Source organism: Chelonoidis abingdonii, chromosome 1 (assembly GCF_003597395.2).
Source record: "Chelonoidis abingdonii isolate Lonesome George chromosome 1, CheloAbing_2.0, whole genome shotgun sequence".
Lineage (NCBI taxonomy): Eukaryota > Metazoa > Chordata > Testudines > Testudinidae > Chelonoidis > Chelonoidis abingdonii.
In genome coordinates, this window is record NC_133769.1 from 268,680,437 (window position 1) to 268,703,318 (window position 22,882).

Below are 22,882 nucleotides of genomic sequence, written 5' to 3' on the forward strand. Positions count from 1 at the left end.
TTTGCTTCCCAATCAGAAAGTAATTTTTCTACAGGGAAGCAGAGAAATTGGAGGGAGATATAAAGTCTGTACATGAGCAGAGGTGCAGAATTCCCCCAGGAGTATGTCAGGGACAGAGTTGTCTGTCTGCTGTCGTAAATGAGTTCGCTGCATCTATTTAAGCACAATAATGTAAGGCCAGGTATGCTTTGGAAACTTGCCAATATAACAATGTCAGTGGGGGGTGTGATTTTTATGATTTTTTGTATACCAGGAAAAGCCCTATTATAGATACTATTATATGTATAAAATCATCTGAAAGCCCAAAAAGTCAACAGAGTTCCACAAGGGATGAACTGGGCCTGCAGTGTCCAACATCACACACTAATCCTATATCCTGCAGTTACCATGGTACATACATGCACCAGAAAAAGGGTAACTGATATAGCTGAAACTAAGAAAAAAAAATTTTTTTAAATTGCACTACAAATTTACTAGAGTAAATACATAAAATAGAGTAACTGCACCCTTCACAAATCCATAACTAAATATACAGATTGCCTGATTCTCTACTGCTTTCCACCTTGTGTAATAATGGCCGGGAAAAGAGGGTGTAAAATGCTACCAAATCAGAATGGCACCAGAACAGTCACTTTCCAAAAGAGTAAATGTCTGTGCAAGGCAGGGCAAAAAAAGACTTTTCCAAGTTTTGGCCAAAAATGGATTTTTTTCCCAAAAGAAGTTGTGAGTGAAAGGAGGATTGAATATGACAATGCCTTTGCAAATTAACCAGTATCTGCAATACAGCTGGGAATAAATCAGACTAAAATTTCAGCTGCAGTAGAAAATTTAGTTTATTTTGCAGTAATCCCTGATGGAAAACCAACAACAGTAACTAAGCAGTACAAAAAACAGATATTGCTTGGTCACACAGACCAAAAAATGTACATATCATTAAAAAAATATAGAAAAGTAGTGCCCCACCGTTAATATTTTGCATGTTTTGTGATCTTCGCCTTTTAAAAAATGGTATTACTACCTTGTTCATATTGCATAGCGGTTTTGGATTAAAAAAATATTTTTTACTTATGTTTACACTTAATAGTTGCAGAATGATCTGTATTGAATCAAGTAGGCCTCATGCAGGAATAGCTCTTTTCTAATGCTCTCTTTGGCAAGTTAAACAAGCCCTTTACTTGTAGGGATGGTTAATGTAACCGATGTTTAACTGTTGGAAGTTATTTGTACTCCTGTTCAATGATTTCTTTGATCCACAAAAAAACCTGTGTGCTTATTTCCATCATAATATCGTCCGGTGTTCGTCCTTTTACTGCCATGCCATGGTTTGCTTTTTCAACCCAATGAATTTTTGTAGGGGTCTTCATTTTGCTTGCCACACCTTCCAATATTTTCTATAAAAAAAATCAAGAGTTAAAAAATTATTACATGCCAGAAATTATGTGGATCGTAATCATCCTTTTGTCCATCCTAACATAACAAGCAGCAGTTGAAAATGCAAATAGAATTCTGAGTACATTTAAATCAATTGATATACTGTTGGATTACAATGTCAATCTGTTTAATCTCTTCAGAGTACTTTGCCCAATGTTAGTCACTCGCATGAAAAGAAAGTCCAGAAAACAAAGAGAAGAATGTATCTATCTGAAGTCTTCTCTCATAAGCCACTGAAAAGCCATCCATTCCTGCTGGGTCAAGACACCAGCAACAAAATGGAGGAGCCTTCATAGACATGTGAAGGCCAGTCTCATAGGTCACAGCAGATAATGGAATATCAGTAAAATAGTTTTAGGACTAGCTCTGACTCTGTAGGATTTTCCCCAATACAAAGGAAGGGACTTACTTCATAGACACAGACCGAAGGATTTTCACAGTAAGAGTGTATACTCCAAGCACTGCTATTCTGTTGTGACCACTCATTATAACATTATGACATGCCAGAAGCACTTCCAAGGCCTGGATAGTTAAGTGCACAGAGTCCTAAATCCTAGCAGGATTTTGTAAGGATCCTGTAACATGCATCCCAAATCTGACTTACACATATCTACTTTGTGGGGAAAAGGAGAGAAGATAAACTCCACACCTTGCTGAACATTACATTTTGACTGTTACTAGCACTTGGCTACTTTTGTGGAGTTTGGTTTGCAGAACCCTTTCTCCACAGGAAGAGAGCGCTCCACTGAGCAAGCAAATCTTGCAAGCAATATTTTTATTTGTCCTGAAAAATACACTGAATATATTGATAGTATAGCCCAGTATACATGTCGTGTAATCTGAAATGGTAGGGGAGCTAAGATTTCTTTAGAACAATCAGGTAAATTCTCCCCAAGGCCTTTTTTTAAGTAATACTTGCCATATGGTGCTATCTGGTCCACTCAAAAGGCAAACAAAATTCTGTTCAGAGGTATTTTGGGGCCCCAAGGATAAACTGTCTGTAGTAGGGATGACCTGGCAATATCCAGGGAAGGTGTGATATCCATCAGAAAAGCATCCCAACTTACTCTTTAATTTGGTGGTAGAGTTCCCTGCCTGGAGCTTTTTGCAGCACATCAGTGGTTGGAGAAGACTGTCAATTACCACCATCATCTTTGGATACTAATGCTAAGCACATTTGAACAGTTTCCTATTTCCTCCCCTTTGTAACTCAACTCACTTTTTCACACATCTCATCTTCTGATCCTGAGACAAACAGCACAGGACACTTAATAAAAAATAAATCTTCATCCCGGAGTTTGGACTGAAGCTTTGGTCGATGCAGTGGATAAGATAAAAATATCAGACCATGAATGAAATCCTCATTGTCATCTTGGCTAATCTGACGTGTCACAGAGGCAGCGGCTCGTGAACCCATCGAACGACCTATCTCCCATTTAAACACAAAGAATAAAAATTATGTTTACTATCACATCATTTACATTCATATGAGAAGCACCATTCCTAAAAGTTATCCAATTTAATGTACATTGTAACACTAATATGGCAAATACTCTACAAAACGACTGAAAGAGCAGCTGAGAGACTTTCATTCACCAGGACAATGGAGATCACCACCCAGAATTTTGGTGCTGTCAGATAATTGAACTGCGGGCACTTAATGATTTTACATCCATTATAAAGAGAGCAAGAGAGGATCAGAAGATGAAATACTTATTTTGGGGAGTGGGGAAGGAAGCAGGGTAGAATGTCATGAAGTGGGCAATAACTCATATTTAAGTAGGATGTGTGAAGAACACAGAAAAACTAGAATTCAGGACCTTTGAAATACTATAGAACAAGGTTTACTATATTCTTGTACCACAAGGACATTGTATTGATTCTTTCCATGCTGCCTTAATTGGTTAGTAGTAAAAAAAAAAAAGTTCCTGTGACCCACACTTCAAATCAGGCCAAGACATATACAGTGGATTTATTTCAAGTATCTACTCTACTACTTTAAACTCCAGTGTAAACATATGGATACAAACTGAGAAGATGAAAAATGCGTGAGGTCATTCTACAAATGACAATGTATCTCCCCCAAAAGAAGCCACATTAGCTGGTGGATCAAGTTTTTCAACTGAGGTTCTGAAGATGGCTGGATTAAACTGTTTGCGCATCTGTTGGAGTCAGAGGGGGGTTGGTTTTTGCCTTTAGCTTAATGGGAGGAGAACTGGAGATCCTGGAATCAAGGAAATCCTACTAACCCCCAGGCAGACGCCGTTACCTACAAGATGACCTAGAGAAATGGTCTGAGTACTGAATAACAGCAAGAAGAGCTAAGATACTAGTGGCACAAGTACTTTCACTATTCATGAATATATAATTAAGTATTTTTCTTAAGTTACTCAATATTAAAAAAAATTGTGTATTTGATATCCAATTTGTTTTTAGGTTTCGTTTATACAAGGAAGCACATTTAGAACAGGTATAAGCAAGTACTATTCCACTGACCTATGCTATATATGAATTCCTTTTCCTTTGATAACACGTGAGTGTGTATATATATCTACATATATCTATAAATCCATCTTTTCTATAGTTCTGCTACTACATGCAGACACAGAATGTGTACAGATGGGGTGAATACTTAAATGACATTCAGTTTACCATGCAGTGTATGTTTTATTAAATAAAACTTGAGTTATGCATACTGTCAAAGTTACAGATCACAAGAGACAGGTTGTCATAGCCCGTTCCCTGCAAGTCCAGGATCTAATATGGGTTTCACATGGCTAAATAAAATGTCCACAAACATTAAACAGTATAACGTGACAAAGAGTAACTTTTAGACAAGAACTGGATCTTATTACTCTATTATAGATTTTCTACACTACAGACCTTTGTATGGAAACAGTTTTAATAAAGAAAAATATAGTTTCTTTCATATATAGTTTGGAATTAGACAGCTGATGAGAAAAAGTACTGGAAAAAGTAAGATTATTGCCGAAGAATAGATTGTAGAAGTAATATTGTTAAGTAGTACTGTTCTGTATATTACATGCTATTTAACTACCTGACATGCAATACTAGTAAACGACACTATCTATGAAGTATTTAATTGGAAGTATATGGAAATCAAAACTGATCATCTGATTTCAGTCCCCCTAAATATCCATCCATATTCTCCCTCAGTTACATCTGTGTCAAATTATGGGTCAAATAATAGATTAAGACATAACTGTGTCGAGTCCTCGGGAGCTATGGGCTTCATGGCCTCTTTCATCAATCCTGAGGACTCCCAATTTTTCCCAATCCTCAGGAATGGGATAATTATACAGTGTACTCTTAAAACCACCAAAAGGGCTAGGATTGTAAACAAAGACATCCACCCCTCCCCTTACCTCCAAGAAAGACACCAGAAAGTTTATATTCACCAGAGGACTTTAAATATTCCTAAGGAAATGAAACAGCATTTTTTATTTGTTTAAAAGACAGCATTTTAAGATATATGATAAAAAAAATTGTTGCAGCTGAAGAATCTGAAATTGGATACTTCCCCCAATAAAACAGTCAATTTATTTATATGTGAGTTTCTTCTCCTTGCTTTCTCACACCCCAAACCAAGTATATCTGCAATACTTTTAAAGCAAGAACAATTTAACAAGCTTAATACTCACAAGCTACCCTACAATAATACACCAATAATACATCTAAGGTAGATGTGATCAACGTGATGGGACTTTTCAATTTCCAAGTTTACCAAAAGATTATGAATTATAAATAAAATATTTTTTAAAAAAACAAGAAATATCCTGCCAGCATTCTCTAAATAAACTTTCAATATAATATTTCTGATTTCCTAACCAACAATCTGGTTAGAAAAACATTATTGTGTACTTTTAAAGAAGCTTCAACACAAAGTTCCTCAGAAGGCCTGCATTAATATTAGCAAGATCTAATTTCAGTAAAATACAGTGTTAACACACAACATGTAGAAACAATTGATATCAAAATGTGAAGGGAACCTCAGAGGGCTGGACCGTGCTCTAGTCTTACTCAGCAAGGTAAGTGAGTACGACTCCCTGACTCACTTCCTAGGCCTACCTGAATCTTGGGTGCAGCTCTGACACAGAGTGCAGCGCCTGCTCTCCAGATACAAGGTATGGACAAAGTCTTGGGTCTACCTCCTACCTAGGGTTGCCAACTTTCCAATTGTACAAAATCAGACACCATTGCCCTGCCCAGTCCCCAAGGCCCTGTTCCTGACCCGCTCCTTCTCCAAGGCCCCATACCCACTCACTCCACCCCACCCCCATTGCTGGCTCTCCCCCACCCTCACTTACTTTCACCAGGCAGGGGTTGCTGTGCAGGAGGGGGTTCAGGGCGTGGACTCCAGCCTGGCAGCGCTTACCTGAGGTTGCTCCCGGAAGCGGCTGGCATATCCGGCTCCTAGGTGGAGACCAGGGGACTCTACGTGCTTCACTCAGATGCAGGCACTGTCCTCGCAGCTGTCATTGGCCGCGGTTCCCAGACAATGGGAGTTGGGGAGCCGGTGCTCAGGGCGGGAGTAGGCACCCCTACGCCTAGGACCCAGATATGCCAGCCACTTTTGGAAGCCATGCAGAACCCACGCAGGTAGGGAGCCTGCCTTAGGCCTGCTGTGGGTGGCCACCCAGATTTTTAATGGCCCAGTGAGCAGTGCTGACCAGATCTGCCCACGTCCCTTTTCGACCACGCATTCCTACTCCTACCCTCTGGCTAGCATAGCTGGCGTGGGCAAGAGGAAGGCAGGAATAAGCTGCACTCTTTCAAGGGCTGTACTCACTCCCACCTGCCCCAGGGCTGAAAAAGAACAGAGGGTCTTCCTAAAAGCTTCCTATAGTAGGATGTCAAATATAACACTTACACAAGGAGGAGGAACTAAAAGAGTTTGGGTTGTTTAGCCCAGCAAAACAAAGTTAAGAGGGAATATTATTGCCCTCTATAAATATATTGGTTGGGGGAATTATAAACACCACGGAGGGCAGAAAACTATTTAAGTTAAACGAAAATGTTGGCTCAAGGGCAAATGGGTATAAACTGTCCGTAAATATAGGATGAAAATTAGATTTCTAGCCATCAAAGGAGTGATGTTTGTTAACAGCCTTGCAATAGAAGTTGTGCGGGGAAACAAATTTGTTAGTTTTTTAAGACAGACCTGCGTACGCTTATGAGCAAGATTTGTGATGTTTGCTTGTGGTGACAGCGGGCTCCCACGGGAGTCAAGGAGAAAATTCTCCTGCCCCTCTCCATCCCTGGGTATACTCTGTTTGGCTTTTTTTTCCTCCACAGCTGAAGATAAGACACTGGACATGGAGTGCTGGGATGCTCTGAGGTGGTACAAACTATTCTCTCTCAGGTGCCTGGCTGGTGGGTCTATCTCACATGCTCAGGGTTTAACTGATCACCATTTTTGGTAATGGGAAGGAATTTTCTCCCAGGTCAGACTGGGGACCTTGGGGTTACTCACTTTCCTCTGCATCATGGAACGGGGTCACTTGCAAGGATCATCTGGGTATATCTAATCAAATAAATTCTCTGCATTGGTGGTACCCCAGTCCCTCCGGTTCTTGGCTTGTGGCACACAATAGTTTAGTTTAGTCTTCTGAAGACTGTAATATCGGGCTCTAATTCCGGCTGCTGGGCTTGGTGCCAAGCCGGCTGCAAGGTCTGTGATACAGGTCAGACTAGATGAGCTGATGATCCCTCCTGACCGTAAATTCTATGACAAAAGCATTTTAATTAGGGTGACCAGACGTCCCGATAAAATCGGGACTGTCCCAATATTTAGTTGTTTATCCCACATCCTGGCCAATTTGTCCCAATATTTCACTTTTTTTTTCCCCCCGCGGCAGCACTCTTTTTTTTTTTGCTCTCCCGGCAGACACCTCCATGTGTCCTGCTATTTTCTCCCTCTCATCTGGTCACCCTAATTTTAATACTTAGTAGTGACAGAAAATGACATATGCAAAAAGCATGATGGCTTAAGTGGATTTTAATAAAAACGAAATTAATTTAACGAGTAGCCTGGAGTGCTGCTGTGACTCTAAACTTTCCAGAATTTAAAATACAAGCTGGTCTTTTCTTACCACAACTGTTTTATATGCTTTAGTCCTATAAGCAATGTTAAGGCCTTTACAGGTAAATCTCAAGCACAGAAGTCCACGGGATGCAAGATAGTCTACCAAAGAAACTAAATGAGAGAAATTCATATCTCCTCCTGCTCCATGAGTAAGAATCACTCCGTGTGTTAATATCTTGTCTGGGACAGAAAAAATAGCATCTAGGTATTTATTTCCAAAAGGTATCTTCACTTTAACCTAGAAATAAAAATTTAAAAAGTAAGAAAGAAAGAAATATTTCCAGTTTGTACATTCAGGATATCATGCCATAAATAATTTGCAGTTATCACACTGTTCTGTGCTTTGATGCAAAAGGAATGAAGGATGGCCTTGCTATTAAGGCAACGTACTAGCAGTCGAGAGATCTAGTTTCTTCTATTCTTTTTTCAGTCAAAGACTTCCTGGGTGACCTGGACAAATCATTAATCATTCTGGAGACACTGAGACAGCTGTAAAATGAAGATAATGATGCTTCCTTAACTTACAAGGGAGTTGTGAGGCACACAGAAACACTGTCAATTTGAAAGATTTACATAGATCAAGAGAGAGAAATATATTGTCAGGTACCATAACAGCCTACTCCCTCAATTTTTTTTAAACAATAATAGTTTCCTATTTCTAGAATATTTCTCTCACCCATGTGTAGAACCACTTGCAGAAGCCATGCAGGTGAAACAGTAAAAAATAACTATACAAAGGAGTTCTTTCAAATGAACAAAGTCACCTGAGGAAAAAAAAATGAACCTGGCTTCTTTCAGTATATTAATTTTAGGCATTACATGTAACCACAATAGGTAAAAATGTTTTAAATTGACAGTGTCCCTTTAATTTTAATGCTTGAGGGGCTCAAATATTATGGTGATGAGTGCCATAAAGCACTTATATGAAATAAAATATTTATCTAATTCAATTTCAAATAATCACAAAGAAGGCACCTATCATATACTCTGAGTGCCTCTGGCAGCTATTTAAAACAATGAAACATGCAAGAGGACAACAAACAACATAGCAATACGTGATTATACATTATAGAAAAGGAGAAATGAGGAAAAATGCACCACTCTTCCCTACATACGGTCCTTCAAATAACATCTCCTTTTCCCAAAGGCCATTGTAAAAAGATACATCTTGCAGCATCCCACAAAGATCCATACATTTCAGCTATTTTGGACTGGGAGAGTAATTTGGGTCTAACGAATTCCAAAACTGAGGAAATATGCCCTGCCAGTAGTTCCCTCTTTTTGCACAGCTGCCAAGTTTAATTCTGCTTAGTTTGACATTTTACGCAAATTATTTAACAAGCTAATTTGTATATTATATGCAAATAATTTGCATAAACCATAGTCTTGAGTTTATGTTCAATACTTCCCTGAGCAGCGCTGGAAGTGAGGCATGGAGCTGAACAAAACTTGGCAGTTCCGTCTGGTGAGGAGGCTCACTTGAGGGTGGCTGGTGGATAGCTGGGTACCAGTGGGGGAAATCCAAATAGGAAGTTAGGTGGGTGGTTGTTGGGGCTGCTGGAAAATAAAGGATACTGGGGGTTTGGGGATTGCTGAGGGTATTGACACTCTTGGGGAGGCAAGGGATACTGTGGCTGGGTGGGAGCCTAGCATAGGGGTGGAGACCTGAGACCAGTATTAGGCTCTCTTGTGCTGCTGCTGCTGCATCTTCTCCTCCAGCTGCTCATTCCTGGTCTTGGTCAAATAGAAGGAACAGCAAGAAAGAAGGCAACTAACTGCCTTGTCTACAGGCACCGCAGGTACCTCTAATGAGTGACCAAAATGCAGAACTGTAGGTGAATGCCTGTAGCCTTCCCACAGCTCACCTAGACAAGTGACATTTCAGGTAAGATATGTGAATGCACTATATGGCTGTCAAAAGCATGACTGCAACACAAAATGCATGTTGGTAGCCCCGTCTTTTAAATATAGCAAGGGAGCTCCACATCCAGAACTTCCAGTTCTCAATTAGAGCAGTATTGCACAAGGTGAGAGGTGACTCTCAAGGCATAAAAAGTGCAAGCCATTTAAGGCTGTGTAGGTCAATTCCAAAAGAAGGCAGTGCAGACCACAAAGCACTGGTAGCAGCTCACTCTGAAATATATACAAGTAACTGCTGTAAATTGTACCAGCTGCATTTTCCCAGTGGAGTTAAGATACAGCCCCAAATAAAGCATAGTGCACTCATCTGTTAGATATGTATATGGAGCCACTACTATAGCATCTAGCACCTCACAATCTTTTTAATGTATTTACAAAACCCCTGTGATATAGGGAAGTATAATTTTTCCTACAAAGAGACTAAATGATTTGCCCAAGGTCACACACCAAGTCTGTGGCATAACAAGGACTTGAATACAGGGGTCCTAAACCCTAGGCTAGTGCCAAGTGGACTGAATACTGAACCATCATTCCTCTCTCAGTGATGACAAAACATGAATCATAATAGTGAAGTCTGCACTAAAGAGAAAAATATGCAACCTCTTCTGCAAATTAAAATAGAAAGGAAAAAAGGTGAAAGCTAGTTGTCCATTTTAACAGAGCATTAGCAGAACACTACAAGTTTTGATGGTTCAAATACAAGAGTATTTATTTATTCAATAAATCTCTCATTCAAAAATCTGTCATTAGATTTTCCACCCCTCCATGGATAATTTATTTTGATTTTTTTTTAAGTTTGTTTGTAAAACCTGAGCTTTGAGCTAAATTTGATCTGACAGTTTCCTTTTAGCCTCTTTAAAGATATCAAGAAGTGGAAGGTAACAACCACCATAAAACCCCACCTGCATTTGAAAGTTTAACTGATACTGCACAGATTAGATTTACCCCGTCTAATAGTTTACTTCAACTTCGTCAAATAGTCAAACAAAATAATGGTTACTCCAGCAACAGTAAAACACGCTAACAGACTCTGCTGCTTTTACAGGTTGTAAAAACTCCCTGCGTCCAGGAAATGAACTTGCAGCGAGGAATGAAAACGAACCTCAGTAAAACCACCCATGTTGCTCTGACGGGCAGGGCCGCTTGCCTTTCAGAAAACACCAGGGCAAATCTCTGTAATAAAAAGAGCTTTTTTATATTTCGTCCCCAGTACTGCTCGAGCACCCCGCGTGGGCAGGCACCAGGCACAGGCGGCCAGCGGCGAAGCACGGCTCTGCCACAGCGACTGACGGGAGGCGGGTGGTTACTATCCACCCCTCCCCCCAGATACCTGGGGCGTGGAGTGGCTCGCTCAGGCTCAGCGCCCCCCGCCCCTATACAGCGCTGCAGCGCCGGGCCGGGCCGGTTACCGCCGAAACGGCTCCTTCTCCCCCGCGGAACGGGCCGAGCCCTAGCCCCGCAGCAGCCCAGCCTCGCCAGCCGATGGCCGTAGGGAGCATGCGCGGGCGCAGGGCATGCTGGGAGTTGTAGTTCGCGTTCAACTGAAACTAACCGCTTCCGCGTCACCGCGCGCGCAGCCCCCTCCCCCCCATTTTATCAGCCGTTGGAAAGCAGTTTCGCTCCTGTACTAGCTCGCGCTAGGGCTGCCATCGAAAAGGAGCCTGGTGGTTCCAGTTAGCACTGCTGAGTGGGTTGCTAAAGGTGCAATTAATGGGGCTGGTAGTCTCCCTGCCTGCTACCGCTCTGTGTAGCTGACACTTCTCCCCCCTCCAGCTCTTAGGCATAGGAGTAGCCTGAGGCATCCACACTTTGTCCCTGCCCCAAGTGCTGCCCCTGCAGCTCCCATTGGCTGGGAACTGTGGCCAATGGGAGCTGTGGGGGCGGCACCCAGGGATGGGGCAGTGTGGAGAACCACCTGGCTGTACCTCTGTGTAGGAGCTGGAGATGGAATATGCTGCTATTTCTGGGAGTTGATTGAGGTAGGTGCTGCCTGGAGTCTGCACCGCTGTCCTTCCTCATGCCCCAACTCCCTACCCCAGCCCTGATCCCCCTTTCCCCCTCTGAACCCCTTGGCAGCTGACCCTGTCATGTTAGGGAAACCCTGCAGAATGCTAGAGACAAAATGCTGGGAGATTTCCATATCTGGGTTTCCTTGTGTTATATTAGGCGCTATTTGCTGCAGTGCTCCCTCCAAGAGCTTTACAACAGGGCTGAATAAATGTAGTTTGATCAGAGATTACTCTCACATTGTTATTATTAGTACTGATTATTTACAAATCATCCAAGAATGTGCTAGGTTCTAGACACAATAAGACAGGTTGCTACCCTGAAGAGCTTACAATCTAAATACTCAACATACACAGCAGAACAAAAGAAAGGGAGAAAGAAGAAACATAATTTTAAAAAGAAATGTATGGTTTTCATTATCTGCTCTTTTATCCCTGATTGCTTACCTAATTACTCTGTAACCTATGTCAGTATGCTCTGCTATTTAAAAAAAAATCAGTATTCACTTTTTTTTTAATCCCCTGCCTAGTCCTTCCCATATATTCCTCCAACTCTTGCTTGTTCCATCTCTTGTGCAAATGCTTACCAGTTGTTAAACGTTTTCCTGTTTCCTAACTCTCTACCTTATACTTCACCAGGGGCGGCTCCAGGCCCCAGCACGCCAAGTGCGTGCTTGGGGTGGCAAGCCGTAGGGGGTGCTATGCCGGCAACGCAAGGGTGGCAGGCAGGCTGCCCTCCGCAGCTTGCCTGCGGAGGGTCCACTGGTCCCGTGGCTTAGGCGGTCCTCCCGCAGGTCCGCTGAAGCCACAGGGCCAGCGGACTGTCTGCAGGAAAGCTGTAGAAGGCAGCCTGCCTGCCGTGCTTGGGGCGGCAAAATTCCTAGAGCCGCCCCTGTGCTTCATTTGTTGAATCAGCTGCTCCCCATCTACACCCTTTTTTTTTGTGTTCATTCTCTCCAAGCTGTAAGCAAGATAGTCTTCTCCCCCTCAAGAGTTAAAGTCCATCTCCATATGAACAGCTCACTAAATATGGGACAGCTAATGTCAGTTACTGTACTGGGCGGTGAAGATGTTCATGCTGTTGTGGTTGCATGTGCTAGGAAAAGACAGGCTGTTGGTGCCTGCACTGTTTTGTTTCACAGGGGCAGAGGTGAACTACTCTGCTTGCCCCCATTCCTACAAATGCTGCTGCCCAAACCCTTCTTCCTAGGAGATCAGGGGCATTTAAAACTCACAGAAGCTACAGATTTTAAAATGAATTTTCCCATAATACAATGTATGTATTAAATGCAAGATTAAAAAGGTATTTTAATATTTTTAATTGCTATTTTTATTAATCTTTGCATATGTAATTTATAAATTCTAGTATAAAGTGAATATCTTACTAATATCACAATGATACAGGCCAACATTTTCAGACCTGGGTGCCTAAAGTTAGTCTCCTGAATGCATACTTAGGCATCTAATGATTGGAATGATTTTCAAAGATGCTGAGCAACCCCTGTTCTCACTGAAGTCCAAGGGAGCTGCTGACAATTGAGCACCTTTAAAAATTAGGCCATTTCACTTGAGGTGCCAAAATATGGATTTAAGAATCTAACTTTGGGCAGAGGTTTGAAAAGTTGGTTTGATGGGGTGGATAAACCAAATCCCGCTCTGAAGAGAGAAGGGTGCCAGAACAAACCTGGGCTGGGGAACCCCACCTCAACAGCTCTGCTAGGCATGCTCCAATTGGCGGAGGTACTTAAAAGGGTGGTGGAGTGGGTGGGAAGAGGCAGATCTGCACTCTGCTACAGAGGGACTACCCCATGATGGCATTCCCAGGGGGAGGTCTGCTGGATGGAGCTAGGATTCCCTAGTCTGCTGAGACCTGTGGACCACGGTGCCGGGACAACTGCAAACTAAGAAGCAACCAGAGGGCAGGGTAGAGCAGTAGGAAGAGACAGGACATTACTGGTTTTGCATTTGCCCATTCATCAAAAAGACGATTCTCATCTATCAAACTTAGAGTGGGAATTCTTGTGTGGCAAGTGGCAAGTCTACTTTGTATATTATCCAACAACAGCATGCTTCTCAACAAGGGCCCACTCAAGCTTTTTTGTGCACTCAAAGCCAGGTTTCCAGTGCTCCAAGTACTTCAGAGAGTACAAATTCCCAACTGCATTGTAAAATTTCTGTTCCTTAATTTCCCCACCCGCAACCAAAGACTGCAACAGGATCTTTTTGTGTGACATGACAAATCTTTCTCTGAGCCGCTCTGCTAAAATTATCTTGAAGGGTACGAATATACAATGTAATATCTGTCACCGATGAGTAGTTTTTCTTGATTGCCTCTACCATCTTCTGAAAGGTGGCTGTTTGCTTACTAGTAAAAGCAAGCCACAGTTAAAGTCATTGAAGACTGCAGCCCGTTAACAAAATTCTGTCTAACTCTGGTCCAAGAGAAAGGAATCCTGTGTCGGCATGTTCTAGCAATTTAAAATACTTGAGGTTGACAAATCGGCCAAAGTCTTTTAGTTCTTTGACACGAACAGTGTAAATGTGAAAGTATTTATAAACTTTCATGGCAAAGGACTCCAAGTCAGTCAGAAAAGAGTCAGCTGCTGTTTTCAGACAGTTATGAACGATGTGAGCACCGCAACCAATACCAAAGATCTCTTTCTCTAGTTTGACTTGCAGTTTTAGCCATACGTTGTTTTTCCCACCGTGTTTAGCACCACCAAAATTTGTATTGGCATTGTCTGCACAAAGCTCAACAAACTTTTCATTAAGAGAATGTTTCTCAATCAATTGACTTAGAAATTCGCACGGCACATCAGAAATTTTACATGGTAGAGAAGAAAACTCAATAATTCTTGTGTTTACCCCACTAATTGGAAGAAAATAGTGCACAAGAACAAGGAATAGCTTTTCGTTTGATGCACCCATGGTAAGTATGATAAATGAGCACTTCTGTAAATCACACTGCAGTTCTTCTGTCGATAATGGAGCTCATATGTTACAAATTATTGTCTCAGGTTTTGTGTGCGCGAACAACTTGGCTTGGTAAAGTTTTTTAATCAATTGTGAGGTACAATCACTAGATGTGAAACTCTGTTTGTGGCTAGGGTGAGCGCATAGCATATGTGAAAAATCGGGATGGGGTGGGGGGTAATAGGAGCCTATATAAGAAAAAGACCCAAAAATCGGGACTGTCCCTATAAAATGGGGACATCTGGTCACCCTATTTGTGGCACACAGAATGATAAGCAAACAGTCCCTCACTTGCATGTATTTGATCAGCTTCTGTATTTTGCGTAACATAAAATTACGAAGCACTTAAGAGTTGCACACTTAGTTTGTTCAGTGTCCTTGTAATTTTTTGTTTGAAGATGCTGAATAATGTCACTACAGCCGCCGTGAGCAATTGAATGTGCTCTACACATTTGACATATAACCTGAGTGTTGTCAGCTACTGAAATCCGGACTGTACAGGCTTACTTTCACCTCTGGTGTTGACACACCCTAAATCAACAAATTATAACTATTTTTACTATTCATTGGCTAGCCCATTTGTAACAAGCCTAATTCAAAATCAAAATCACTGGATTTTTCCCATAAAGTTTCAGTTCCCACATCTTGGAAGGTCAAGCAATAAAATTTTTTTTAAAAAACACCTCAGGCCTTTTGCTACAGGTACTGGAATACATATTTAATTGGTAAAATCAGCAGGTGAGTCCAGATTTCAAAAGCTCTCCACATGTGATCTTATTTCCTTTTTGTAGTACAAAAGGTTAAGCTGCCCAAGTCAGTCTCCAGAGAAGCACATGCAACATTTGTCTTGAACTTTTCCAAACAGACTGAATGAGCTTTCCACAGACCCTGAAACTACTGGCACTGCAAGTGCACATAATGTTATACTGAACATAACAGCCTATGATTGGGTTTCACTTCTCCAGGATTCAAGTGCTGTTATGCTGTCATCACAAGGCATTTCCCACTGCATGTACAAGTCAAAATCATGCTTGAACTCTTCTTCCTTGCAAGGGAAAATATTTTCATAGTTGTTAAAATTGTGTGACATCTGAGCCTCCACAAATGAATCAAACACTTTATTGCTGGCAAAGAAAAGCACCCAATGCAGAGTCCATCATGTACATAGTGAGATAAAATGGCCTTCAGTTTATTTTGAAATTCTGATGAGAAAGCATGCAATGCAGATTAAAAGAACTGCATTTTGAAGCTCATTGACTTGCATTCACTTCCTTTAAGATATTATCTACATCAGCAGCAACTTGTAAATTGCATTTAAGCAATGTATCTGTGTGATGTATCAGGGTGCATTTGTTTCCATTTGCAAATGAGCCCCAGGGATATTCCCCAAAGATAACTTGCAATACAGTACTTGGTGGTTTCCCTCATCCTTGACTATCTGGTATAATTTCATTGCCATCTTTGAAATGACTGCATCCTTCTCTTTAATGACAAAGTCTTTCATTGTCCCAATGTGCATGAATGAATTTCGCTGCCTCTGAGCGGGAAAAACCAGCGTGATGGCACCACACAACAGGGCACATGCAAACCTGAGAGGCTCATGTTGTTGCTTGCACAAACTTGAAAAAATGCTTGCCTTTTCCTGTTAACACATTCAAACATCACTAGAAAATATATCACAAATTCACTGATGTTGTGGAACTCGGTAATGATTGCAAGATTAATGGCTACATGCAAAAGGTGAGCAATACATGGAATGTGAAGCAGGTGTGGATATTTCTTTCAAATACTTTACTAAGCATTTATATCCTGAAGTCACTGTTAATTCACAGGTTTCCCACATTTAGTCATACTCTCACAATATATCTTGATCCCAAATTGAAATGATTCCCACATTGCAGTGAAGGACAGTAGAGGATTTTAATAGAATAGTATTGATTTATTTTTATCAGTGTAAAACACTGCCAGGATGTTAGTTGTTGACTATCCAGCAAGCTCTGGGGTTTCATCAATTACTAAAGAGAATTTGTCAGCGTGCAAAAGATCCTTAATTGAAGCTTAATGGTCAGTGAAAACTTCATGAAGGTATTTTTCTTCCAGCTGACAATTCTGGACAAGTGTACACTGCTGGTGCATATTTGTGGAGCAGAGCTAATAAAAAAACTTGAACTGTGGACAGCATTCACTGGAATCACCTCAAAGCACAACGCATGTACTAGATCGTGTAGAAAATCTGCAGCTTCTTGCTTCGTTTGTTTCATTCTTTCCAAATAGGCTTCCATTAAACTCTGGGTTGCTTGACTTTCTTTTCATTTCAGATGAGATTTATTACTCAAATGTTCAGCAGTACAATTTAACTGTCTGTTTTACAAACTTTGCAGCACAAAATGTCCTTCTTTCCATTTCCAGCCTTTTTCACCATTTTACGTTTGAGGTCAGGGTATTCTCTGCAATATTCCTCTATGGATTTCTTCTTGCAACCCATCATTGAAATAAAACAACAAACTTGGCCTCTGTTACCGTACAAGTGCAGGTGCTCCCCCCACCACAAACATAACTGGATTTATGCTTTTCCTCAGTTTTGACCCCAACACACTAATGAATGCTGCATAATTAGCTGCAGTGCTGTTAATGCTAGAGCCAGCAGTTTTAGCAAAACTGTAAATATGAAGCATTCATTACAACACATTTTATACACATTAACATTGGACTCTAATACATTCTCAAATAGCATTTTTCTCGCTTTGCCTATCTGTAAATTTTGACAATAATCGATGGAGATATTTTTTCATTTATTTGTATATGTATAGTGAAATCAATGTTTACTAACATTTACTGATAAGAATCAAATCCTTTCCAGGCTATCCACGGAGCTGGAAGAGAATGGGAAAGTAATGACAACAAAACGTTTGCATTTAACAGTGATAAAGAATCACCTTATTAGAAAAAGGAATACAGTATTAACCTTAAAACCTCTCTCTCTCCGTGCTTCACTGTAAATTTTTCTTAGCCCCACTATTGTTTGACTTCCTACTATAATTTTAAAGAAACAGTGAACATATCCACTGTAGCCTGTGCTAACAGTATAAGGCCAGAAGAATCAGTGGAGCCTAGGAGCTGTCAGTAAAGGTATCTGATAGGTGACCTTGGTGGATCTGAGGACCACGGGTATCCAAGTCTTGTTATAGTTAGGATTCATGTTAAGGGGACTAGTCTTACTCTATCCATCGACAGTTACTAGTTTACCCAGCATCAGTTTCTGATTTGTTAAGCTGTTTACCTATCAATTACTGATTCATGCTTTGTATTGATTAGTCAATTGTTAATTAATAGTTAATACATATACTGCATATGGATGCCAGTTATCTAAAGTTATCTGTCCAGGAGTTATCTGCTAGCCAGGTTGTCCTGCTGAGTCTCTGCCTGACCATCAGCGTTACAGTGTTTATTATTTTACTTTCATAAATAAAGCTATTGTTTAAATACTTACCACGGACTCCAGAATTAGATATCTTGAACCACAAAGGAGCGCTAATGCCTGAGAAGACAAGGGCCTAGTAGTGCCCAACATCCACTTTTCGTCTCTTTTCCTGTATAAACATTCTTTAAGAAGAGTTAATATTTAAAAACAATTTATAGATCCAAATGTGTCCCCAGTTTTACCACTTGTACAGAGCTGATCATATTCTGATCTTGGGGATGCGGAATCCTGTTCAATGGATTCAGAACTCATCTCAGAAAGATTATTTCCCTTGACTAAGATTATGGTGCAAATACCATTGCTGCTGGGGTAACTTGACAATTCAGCTGGATTTGGAACCAGCTGTAGGTGCCTGCTTCTTCTGTACCATTGACCCTAATCTGTTTCAATAACGTAGTCTCTGAGTATGTGTAGGCAACATCCAATGTCAACTGCTGGTGTCCAGTATTTTTTCTCATCCAGTTTTATCAGGAGTGGGTCTCTTAGTTTAAACTTGAGTAAACCTCAGACTGTTCTGGTTAAAGAAAGCCTGCATCACTCAGCCACACATTCTTTATCCAGAGCCATTTTAGACAGTTAGGAGATACCCCAAGACTTATTGGTCAAATTCATTGACCAATAAGTAGCTGAGCTCAGTTACAGACATTTCTCTATAGCTCAGCAGCTTTATGGAGTCTTTTGCTGAAGAATTCTTTTAGCAATGTGTACTTGTTGCAGGCAGAGAGGCTGCCGAGGCAAGCAACAGTGGTCCATGCCCGGAGTGCTTGCGCCAATAAACACACCAGGGTAGAGAAGCAAGCAAAGTTTATTTGAGATCTCAAAGTGGTGCTGGGAGACTTGACATGCCTCAGATCCAGCACACCTAAAACAAGCAGTCTGTTCCTTTATATCCATGAGAACTTTTCTCGCTGACTAGCAAGCCCCCGTTTCCCCTCCCTCTTCTGTCCGGCTGCAGCATTCTTTTCTCACACACTTCTTTGTCTTCCCCCTCCCTCTCCCCCTTTCTGCTGCATAGACATGTATGCTGTATCTAAAAGCGACCTTGAAACTTGCTTCAATTTAGCTCCAGTGTATTACAGCAGGGAACTTGCTGTTACAATCAGAAAACTAACAGCTGACATTACATTTTACAGCTATTAACACCTTAGGTTACACAAAGTGTAAAACATGGAGGAACAATGGTTCACTGAGGCCTACAACAGGAGGGCTTCATTGACACTCGTGATCTTTCACCCTCCCGAGTTACCTAGGGTTATACCTAGTGACACCAACATACTGATCTCTCTTCCATTACCTTGTAGATGGTGACAGGGGAGGAAATGTATTTGGAATTATGCTGTATCTCAATTAAAGGACACAAAGGATTAAAGTAAAAGGGGGGGTATTACAAACAAATTGATGGTTTACTCAAAAGAGGCATAAAGCCCAGACCCAGAACTAAACATGTGTGGATACAAAGATTACATAAACTGTTTACTTTACCAATCTACAAGGGAGACCAGAGGAGAACCAAAAGCAATGATCAAGAGTCCCAAGGAGCTGGGCAGAAACATAGGGAACCAACAAAAACTGGAACCACAGAAACCACAGGAATAGATAGGTGTCAAGAACAAGAATGGTGTCTTCAGTCTTCTATCTTGATGTTACTGAGCGCAAGCATAGACTGTCACTGGGGTGGACAGCACCCTCTGTAGGGTTTAGAGCCCTTGTATAACCTAGTGTTACTAGGCAGATTTTTTCTGGGGTCAAGTGACCTTTCTCTCTCTCTCTAAATTTCCCGCCACTATCCCTGTTGTTGGGTAGCATTCTTTCAAAATTACCCAATCAGAAGTGAGGGTTACCAAAAGAATGCCAAACTAAGCAACAAGAAGGGAGGCCAACATGGACGGTAACAACAACAAAACAAAAATGGAGGATAGCTTCTGACATACTTGCCAATTACACACTCTAATAACAGTAGCTGAGTTGGGTGTAGCATACAATTAGACAGAGAAAAATGTATTTCAGCAGTCTCTATTGCCGTCAGAACATGTTTCATTTTTGGTTATGCTGTTCCCTAGACAGTCAATAAACTAAAATGGCATCCATATAGACTTCCACTTCCTCCACCCTTTGCAGAACCTCTCTCACTTCTCTCAAAGATTTCTGGGATGCTTGTTATACAGACCAGATGGTGACATGAGAAATATCTTCCAAATGGTGTTCTAAAAGTTGTTAGTTTGGCTCTGACAGGGTGGAGCAGAACTTGCTAGAATCCACTAGCTGCATCTAGTGAGGAGATTACTGTTGTATCATTGGTTAACTTAGAGATTGCACCTTCCACAGTGGGGAAATGATACTTTTCCCTCCTTAATGCTTATTAAGTCTTTTTAGGTCTATGATGCTATGAAGGTGTCCGTTTTTCTCATAAGTGGTACAATAAACACCACTCTATCAGTTCAGGAATATGCTCTATTACACCATTCTTCACCTTCCTATCCAGTTCTTCTTTCACTTTAGGAAGCAGAGTGTGCTGAGCACAAAAGATATAGGCCCTTTTTCAAGAGGATCAAACTGTTTTTTTCTTTAAGAGGCTAGTTTCACGAAACACCATCCCAGCTTCCACTACGTGTTTTATGGGATCTATCTCAATGGCTCTGATTTAATCTAGGAGGTTATGTGCAGTGCATTGTCATTATAGACTGGGGTGTCATATACATACTCTTTTATTCTTGAACTGACTCAGACCATGTCTACACTACAAAATTAAGTCGACCTAACTTAATTGGCATACAGCCACCACAGTAATTACATCACTTGTGCATGTCTACACTTCACTGCTTGTGTTAGCAGTGCATGTCCTCACCTGGAGCGCTTGTATTGATTGTACAGTCAGTGTGGGCATTGTGGGATGGTGCCTGAAAGCCAGTAACAGTTGACATAAGCAACACTGACACTGTGTTGACATAATAACATCAACCATAACTCTACGCTGCTTGTGGATGTGGAGTTATTAAGTCGGCGTAATGGGACAGTTACATTGGCAGGAGCAAAATTTAAGTGTAGGCCATTGGTTCCCAAACTTTAACAACCTGTGAACCCCTTTAACTAAAATATCAAGTTGCATGAACCCCCTCCTAAAAATGAAAATTTCCAGGGATTTTCTCCTTCACCTGAGTATAAATTATAAAAGAAGTGATCTTGGAAATATAAAATTTGTTTTTATGACATGCTTATTACACACTATTTATTATTAATTATTTATCATTACAGTATTTTTTTTACATTATTAAAATGGCAACGCTCTTCCAAGATCTCACTTTCGTAGCTTGTATCACTTTGAATAAGTCTGTTATAAGACAAGGCTCCCATGTTTCATCAAAGAGTATCAGACGTGAAACAACATGAAGGTATTTAAGAAGCCAACTCAGAGAGTTCCTCCTACACAAGCATTCAGGTCTTGAGCAGTCCAGGCAAACACCACATGTTACAACAAAGCTTAAACTTGTTCTTCATAATAATTTTAAAAACAATACTAGTTGCTTATTTAATTTTAAAAACAGCAAAAAATATCCACCTCCCTTTCCATTTCTTATAAAGAGTCTTGACGTTTAAATCTCAGTGTGATAGATATGCTTACTTTGATCTGCTTAGCTGTTGGAAGTCCAGGGGCTCCGGGCTGCTGGCCCTGTGCTGCCCAGGGTTCCTTTGGGACAGCTCTGTCTGCCATTAGGGAATTTTTTCCCAAGAACCCCCTGTAACATTTCACAAACCTCAGTTTGGGAACCACTGGTGCAGACACTTCCATAGTTAGGTTGACATAAGCTGCCTTGCATCGACCTAACTCTGTAGTGTAGACCAGACCTTAGGCAACTTGTCTGTCCTGGACTATAGTGTTCTTCCCTGGGTTACTCCAGTTTAAGGCTAGAGCTCTTTTCCTTAAAAGTCTCTTTACAGTCACCTCTGCTCCTGAATCAATTTTAAATTTAACAGTAGTAGGATAAATCTTGACGCTGACAGTCCAAGCCTGCTCATGAATGCTGCCTTTAATAACACATCCCAGGCATCACACATACTTGCTTGGTTTATCTCTCTGGTTTCAGTCCTCTTAGTGTTCTTTTCTCTGACGTTTCCCACACACGTTTCACTGACTAAGCAGATCTCATTTGTTCTATATTTTCCCTTGCTGCACCTGCCACATTTCTGCTCAGGGGACTCCTTGCTCTTAGGAGGAATGTTTTAATGGTGCTTCCCTTTTCACTTTATATGGTACTTCCTGCCCTATGCTTCCACCGCTTTCTCACTGAAAGTCAATGGGATTTAGGTGCCTCAATCCTTTAGTTACACCTGAAAATATTAACCCAGGTGACTTGCATTTTCATTAACACAAATTACTGTGCTTATTGTTCTGCATGTGCCAGAGTCCAACATTAACTGTAATTTTTCTGGACATTCTTTGTGTAAGGTTTCAACCACTAGATGATTTCTTCGGAGAATTTCCTTAGTGATATTGAAGTCACGTTGCTCTGCCTGTATATATAAGGCATGCTTGGGTGGTTTTTTGGAGGGGAGGGGTTCTGCATCCTTTTGTAAAAGCATGCCTTTCCATATGTTACTTTAATTATTTTAATGAAATGCTCACCAAATTTTAATAACAATATCATAGTTATCTTCTTCGTCAGCAAAGGCAAACAACTTTCAGCTTTACTCTCTATTGCATAAATTAAAGTTTGCTAAACTGATGCGTGGACTAAAAGGTGTTGAAAGAGAATTGCCTGGTCAACATGATACTAGCTACCTTTTCCCACTATTACTTCTCCATGTAGATAACTACTATCATATGTTAATATAAAAATGTCATAAATAGATAGCTAAGGGTTAATGTTTCTTTTACCTGTAAAGGGTTAACAAAGGGAACCAAACACCTGACAAGAGGACCAATCAGGAAACCGGATTTTTCAAAGCTTAAGGGAGGGAATTTGTGGG

At 40.9% G+C, this 22,882-nt stretch overlaps 1 protein-coding gene across 2 annotated transcripts; it reads right to left on the reverse strand.

Moving 5' to 3' along the window:
* Positions 1-817: 817 nt before the first annotated feature.
* TEX30 (testis expressed 30) lies at positions 818-10,971 on the reverse strand. 2 transcript variants are annotated; one of them, XM_032801029.2, is made up of 6 exons: positions 10,867-10,971; positions 10,560-10,630; positions 7,545-7,775; positions 4,818-4,869; positions 2,651-2,856; positions 818-1,391 (listed from the first exon to the last, which is right to left on the reverse strand). In XM_032801029.2, the coding sequence occupies exons 2-6, from the start codon at positions 10,575-10,577 to the stop codon at positions 1,218-1,220; spliced, it is 681 nt and encodes a 226-aa protein (XP_032656920.1). In that variant the 5' UTR covers positions 10,578-10,630; positions 10,867-10,971; the 3' UTR covers positions 818-1,217. The 2 variants fall into 2 exon arrangements, with proteins under 2 accessions (XP_032656920.1, XP_032656913.1); XM_032801022.2 differs by lacking the exon at positions 10,867-10,971 and having other exon boundaries at positions 10,560-10,781.
* Between the last annotated feature and the right edge of the window lie 11,911 nt (positions 10,972-22,882).